Source organism: Otolemur garnettii, unplaced genomic scaffold (genome assembly GCF_000181295.1).
Source record: "Otolemur garnettii isolate 467f Iridium unplaced genomic scaffold, OtoGar3 scaffold00159, whole genome shotgun sequence".
Taxonomy (NCBI): domain Eukaryota; kingdom Metazoa; phylum Chordata; class Mammalia; order Primates; family Galagidae; genus Otolemur; species Otolemur garnettii.
This window is the reverse complement of record NW_003852554.1, coordinates 1,601,332-1,608,091: the sequence shown is the minus strand read 5'-3', so window position 1 is coordinate 1,608,091 and position 6,760 is coordinate 1,601,332. Positions and strand designations below refer to the sequence as shown.

Here is a 6,760-nt window from a genome sequence, read left to right as displayed (position 1 = left end):
TGGCGTCTCTCTGGCTCACTCAGGTTCATGCTGGTCTTAACCTCTGAGCTCAGGTGATCCACCTGCCTCAGCCTCCCACAGCCCTAGGACAACAGGCGTGAGCTACCATGCCTGGCCAATCTGCATATATTGTTAATACTCAGATTGCTGGGACTCAACCCTACTGTTTTTAAGTCTGGGTCGGGTCTGAGAATTTGTATTTCTTTCTTTCTTTTTTTTTTTTTTGGAGACAGAGCCTCAAGCTGTCACTCTGGGTAGACTGCCATGGCATCACAGCTCACAGCAACCTCCAACTCCTGGGATCAAGTGATTCTCCTGACTCTGCCTCACAAGTAGCTGGGATCACAGGAGTCCGGCTATTTTTTTTGGAGGGGGTGGTTGCAGCTGTCATTGTTGTTTGGTGGGCCCGAGCTGGATTCGAACCCACCAGCTCAGGTGTATGTGGCTGGCGCCTTAGCTGCTTGAGCCACAGGCACCAAGCCGAGAATTTGTATTTCTAACAAATTCCCAGGTGATTCTACTGCTGCCAATCTGCTGCTACCACACTTTTAGACTACTAGGAGCTGTGCTGTGCTATTTATTTACATGATTTCTTTTTATCCTTGGCAACCCCTTGTGAAGCAATGGGCATTAAGCCCCATTTTATAAGAGAAAACTGATTCTCAAAGTGAAGGATGAAGTAGTTCAACTAAGATGTATACTCGGGGCTTTTTATCCACTACCTCATGTAATTGACAGAACTTCAAACCTGGAGTTAAGGTGGCATGGGCCTGGAGTCCCATTTATCCGGAGGTTGATGCAAGATCAGTTGAGCCTGGGATTTTGAGGATGCAGTGAGCTTGATGACACCACTGCACTCCAGCCTGGACAATAGAGCAAGGCCTTGTCTGTAAATTTTTCTGTTTGTTTTAAATAAAGAAGTTAGGGTATTTTTAGTAAACCAAGCTATTCTCATACTATGAATTTGCTCACAACCTGTGTTGCTGAGATAACTGCATAAAGTCAACTCCAGCTCAGGAAGGACAAATTTGTAATAACAGCATAAAGTCAACTCCAGCTCAGGAAGGACAAATTTGTAGCCCATGGATCACTTTGACCTACATATGTGATATGTTTAGTCAAGCACTTGTGCTAAAACTAAAAAAAGTTTCCAGAGTGCCATATGCTTCCAGATTGCCAGTGTTCCTACCTCTCATTGTCTTATTGCAGCCCTCTTTTGGCATGTGGTTCGCTCCCCCTCCAGTTCAGTCCAGGCCTGAGGCTCTGCATCTGTGCAGGCTTCATTTCACTTCCCAGCATGCGGCAGGTGAGTGGATTCTACCTATCCAGGTGGTGGGGTGGGAGAGGTTAGCTCATGTCCTTTCTCCTCTGTCATCTTTTAGTGATTTTATGAGCAAGTACTGTTGCTCAAGGGTTTTTTCTTTTGGCTTTTTCCAAGTCAGACTATCTCCTTACTTACCGTGCCACACAAACATGTTCCCTGTGTCCCCAGCCAGGTGTTTCCAGTGGTTATTAGCCAACATTGCTTCCATTTTTATAGTGGCCCAAGAGTTGGTATAAGTCAGATCCTACTTTAAATGAATGTAACAATTTGACCAGCATTGTAACAAAGCATGGGCTTTAGAATTCAGCTGCCTGCCTTCTTATCTGTCTGCTACAAAATGGCTATGTGAACATAACCTAAGTTATCTAAACATTGTCTCAGTTTTCTCATCTGTACAATGGCAACAATCGCCGGCACCTCATAGGGTAGTTATTAGTATTACATAAATGTGAAGTGCTTAGAATATCAACAGGCTGATAGTGAGCACTTAATATTTGCTTTTATTCTTTTTTTTTTTGAGACAGAGTCTCACCCTGTCACCCTGGGGTAGAGTGGCCTGGTGTCAACCTAGCTCACAGCAATCTTCAAACTCTTGGGCTAAAGTGATCCTACTATCTCAGCCTCTGGGAGAGCTGCCATGACACCTGGCTAGTTTTTCTATTTTTAGTAGAGACAGGGTCTCAGTCTTCCTTGGGCTGGTCTCAAACTCCTGAGCTCAAAGGATCCTCTGGCCTTGGCCTCCCAGAGTGCCAGGATTTTAGGTAGGAGCCACTGTGCCTGGCCCACTTTTGCTTCCTCAGAGTATATGGTATATAATGTTCTGAAGTGTAAGAAAAAAAAAAAGTGCTGTCATTTGTGCAGAGATACCAGCTGTGATATTTCTGAATGAACTTAAATATTTGTCAACTTTTAGCAGTCTATACAGTAATTGTATGCCTCCCCACAGGGCTCTGTTCACATTTTGTCACTTAACAGTTGACTTTTTATGGTGGAAGCCATCATAACATTGCTTTATAAATGGATTTTTCTTTTTTTTTTTGGAGATAGTCTCACTTTGTCACCTTCAGTAGAGTGCTCTGGCTTCACAGCTCACAGCAACCTCCAGCTCCTGGGCTTAGGCAATTCTCTTGCCTCAGCCTCCCGAGTAGCTGGGACTGACTATTTTTTGGTTGCAGTTTGGCTGGGGCCAGATTCGAACTTGCCACCCTCGATATATGGGGCTGGTCACCCACTGAGCCACAGGCACCGCCTGATAAATGGATTTTTCAAACATCTAAAGGAGGTTTTTTTATTTGTGGACTTAACCTTCTGGTCAGTAATGAACTTTGCACTAGATACCAAAGTAGCTGTGCTAACCCAAGTGCAAAGGCACTTTCCAACTTTGGAAAGATACATCTGGCATGGACATAAGTTCCCATTTCTTGCTTGGATTTTGGAATCTAGACACCTCATTTATTACTCAATTAGTGTGATGAAGCGAAGGACACAAGGAAACAGTCGCTGCCAGAGACTCTTAGGCTTTCAATTTAAAGCAAACAAGAGAAAGACTATTGTCAACTCCCAATCATCTTCATAAGAAATGAACTCAGGAGTAACTCCAGAGAAAAGTATTTGGATTTGATTACCTTGTTGAATGATTCTAGCAGTCAACAGGCTGGGGCTTTCTGAAAACCTTCTAGTGAAAACCTTCTAGTTTCTGGAATCTCCCACCTGGACCTCAGCCAAGTCTTGAGCTGATGCTGGCCTTTTAGGGTCCTGGCTTTGATGTCAGGTCATGGCTTTTTGCTGTGAATGACGATAACTGCCTTGGAAACACTCCCATTCTAACTCAAGAGATAAGTAATAAGGAAACCTGCCAACATGTGGGAGAGCTGATAGGGACCAGCACACGACTGGAAGGCAGCCTGCCAGTCTGAGGGCCAGTAAGTGTGAGAAGTAGACGTCCCGTTGCCACGGGTCTGTTCAGATTATGTTACACTTGCCACTTCCCTAACAACTGAGTTCATATATGTGGTATAGGATTTGCACTTTGTCTAAGTGAGAATCGTTTGCTCTCTGGTGTCCTGGCTAACATGGAGCCCTAGTTTAAGGAAGCCTGTTAGTTCCTGTTGAACTGCTCGGGGACACAAGGGGTTCAACAGAAAGGCAGGGAAGTGTATCTGTTGCCTCACTTTAAAGATGGCAACCCAGAAACAGAAGCTGTGGAAAGCAGGAAAGAGCTTTAATCTTTTTCAAACCGCTGATTTTTAGAGGATATTGACTTTCTCAAGGTCACTCTGAAAATCAATAGCAAAATCAAGGACTAGAATTCAGGTCTCTATATTTCCAGGCCCAAACTGTCCACCTGATCAGCTGCTTCTTCACAGCAGATGTGCTGGGAAGGTCTGCACTGTTAAGCAGTGACCAGAAACGACTCAAGAAAACACGGAGAAACTCATGATGTAATTTCAACTTTCAAAGGCCCCTGCATGGGCTATGCTGGAGTTAGAAACTCAGTGTTTTTACTCCATCACATACATGTTTTTGGTGTTATCTCTGAAGTTGCAGGTGGGATACAGGAGGCAAAATCCATTGATTAATCTTACCAGTTTGCAACCAGGGAGGCAGGGTGACACAGGCTAATTCATGAATCCCAGCCAGAATTCTATAAAAGTAGACATTGATAAAGAAATCACCCTGACACTTTACAATAAAAGCAAAAGCACCTGAAGTGAATGCTGAGATGAAGTTTTTTATAAACTGTATGTTTCAAGCTGTATGTTTGGCATCCTGAATCCAGTGCTGCTTTGATACAGAAGCAGGCAGCATTGTAGTATGTGGGGAAGTCACAGAAGCCCACCCTCCTTCCACAGCCTGTCTCTTACCACCCCTCACCCTATCCTGCCCAGCATCCAGGCTTCAGAAAGAGATAGCTTGTAAAGGGATCATTCTCGAGGTAGGTGTGTTTCTTTGTTTTCTTGTCTAGCTCATTTCTACTCTGACATTACTCAGTGCAAAAGATCTTGGATGAAGGGGTTTTGCTTTTTTTCCTTATGAGAATGTTTTGCCTAAAACCCATGACTTCATTCACTGTCACTCATAGGAGGCTGCTTAACTGTATTTTAAGATGTTTACCCAGCCCCTTGCAGATGCTCATAGGTGTTTGCTAAATTCGACAATGCTAGAAGAGACTGGGAAGGGTGACTGTGGCTTTTCTCTTACAGACATTGCATTCATGCATTTTTTTCACAGGTGAATATTTTTACTGTGTATCTGATTTTCCTTCCAAGCAGATGGTTAAGTTGAAGGGTGCTGAAGTTAGTATGTGAATGGTCAAACTTGGTTTTGATGGCTGAACTTGAGTTCTCACTTTAACAGTCCCAAAGGGTGCAAATTCAGATGCGTTTAAGGGACCAGAAAGGTGATATGTTTAGACTCTAGTAGCTGTAGCTGACTGTTGTGGGAAAGAGGCTAAATGTTGCCTTTTTTTAAATTAGAGGCCAGAAGCCAGATACAAATGTTGGTAACTTAACACAAAATGGTTATTTTTGTGGCAGGGGCTAGCTCTGTCACCTAGTGGTGCTATCACAGCTCACTGCAACCTGAAACTGCTGCCCTCAAGTGATCCTTCCACTCGGCCTCCCAACGTCCTGGGATTATAGAAGTGACCACTGCAATTAGCTTCAAAATTGTTCAAAACATTGTGCTGTCTAAATGAAACATACATGGGCCGTGTAGCTTCTGATCAAGACTTTTCTGCCCTGCCCAAGAATTCAAGCGACACATTTTTTATTGAAATAAATGTTGCATGATCTCTTTTAAGTGTATAAATTTTATAATTTAAATACCGTAGAACCTCTGTAAACTGACCATCCAAAGGACTATAACAAACTCATCGACATACGGAGATGGTCAACATAAGGAACTAGACCTACTATAGAGATACATGTCTGGTCTATGAAAATTAGGTCAACTGAAGGAAGTGGTCGATGTAGGGAGGAGGTCATCTATGGAGGGCCTACTGTATCTCTTTGCTCTTAACTGAAAAATCTAACGCATATGCAATAGGCCAAGAATAACAATTCTATTTCTAAGAAAAATACTGTCCGTGAATGAATGTACCTTGGAACAAATTACAGGAGATGTCTATATGTCATAAATTATCCCAGTGGTTTCAATTTGGCTTACAGGAAGGGTGCAGACTGGTCTCCGAGAACCTTCCCTTTTCCCTCCAAAGTGCCTGGTTTGGCACAGAAAGGGCCACATAGCTTCTCCACCAGGCCTTGACATCTACATTCCCTAATGTAGATGAGGAATGGTAGAGATTGATTTTTCTACAGAAAGGCTCAAATTTTATCTCAGTACAAAGCTGTGTGTGATTTTTAAATTGGGAAGTTACAGAGGGTGTGAAATGAAGTGTGAGAAGTAAGGTAGTGAGTAGGAGTCCTTGAGCATCCTCTGTGCCCAACCCGCAGAAGCATCAAAGCCCGAGACAGACTCTCCTGGGTGTTCCACGTCCTCTGAAAGGAAGGTCCTTCCAGTCACAGAAGCTGGGAACTTGCTGAAGTTTGGAAAGCAATTTGCCCTTTGGCTTCATAAGAAGAGATTTACCTCCAGAACATTATGAGTGAAAACAATTTACAGGTGGTTGGTTGGTGTTGGTTTCTTTTTTTTTTTAAAGCCAACTATGACCCCATCAATGTATTTCTAAGGAAAATGTAAACTGTTCATACATTCTTTTTAAACATCACAGTGAAAAACAAGTACCCGTATGTGTGATAGGGCAGGCAGAGGGCGCCACCTGCTCTGCCCTTGACAAAGGCCCTTGGCCACACAGGTGAAAATGCCAGCTTGGCTTCTGCATGGGTACCCATGTTGTACCATCCCACAGGAGCACCGGTGGACCCCGAAGGCAGGGGAGGGGGAGGGGATCTTTTGAAATGTTTCCAGGAGCTCTATCCAGTTGTCTCAGTTTGTCTTCCAGCCTGGGATGCTGCACAAAGCTACAAGGACACTGATGAAACCATAGATCTGTGGCCATTCTCTAGGGAAGATCTGGCTTGGACTGTGGCTGCCTGGATTCGAAAATGTGTCCTTGACTCCATGGAGTAATTCTTGTAGTTGTGCCTGGAAGTGAGCAGAGAATCAGAGATATGAGGCGCTTTGCTTCCAGAAGTCCTTAAGAGTTTTGAGCTGTTGAGTCCCACCCCCTGCTGTGTCCAAAGAATTGAGTGGCCTGACATCCTGGCATGGTGCCTTATGTTTGTAATCTTAGTACTTCTGGAGGATCACTTGAAACCAAGAATTCAGACCAGACTGGGCAATATAGCAAGACCTCATCTCTTTTTTTTTTTTTGAGACAGAGCCTCAAGCTAGTCCCCTGGGTAGAGTGCCATGGCATCACAGCTCACAGCAACCTCCAACTCCTGGGCTCAAGCGAGTCTCCTGCCTCAGCCT

The 6,760-nt window shown here is 43.9% G+C and overlaps 1 protein-coding gene across 1 annotated transcript in view; it reads right to left on the bottom strand.

The window, feature by feature from the left end:
* Positions 1-5,975: 5,975 nt before the first annotated feature.
* The window catches only part of TTC39A (tetratricopeptide repeat domain 39A), a 35,395-nt gene continuing 34,610 nt past the window's right edge, over positions 5,976-6,760 (bottom strand). Inside the window, exon 18 of the mRNA XM_012811463.2 lies at positions 5,976-6,430. Within this exon, the coding sequence (XP_012666917.1) occupies positions 6,307-6,430 (124 nt within the window). The 3' untranslated portion in view covers positions 5,976-6,306. The remainder of the gene's footprint in view (positions 6,431-6,760) is intronic.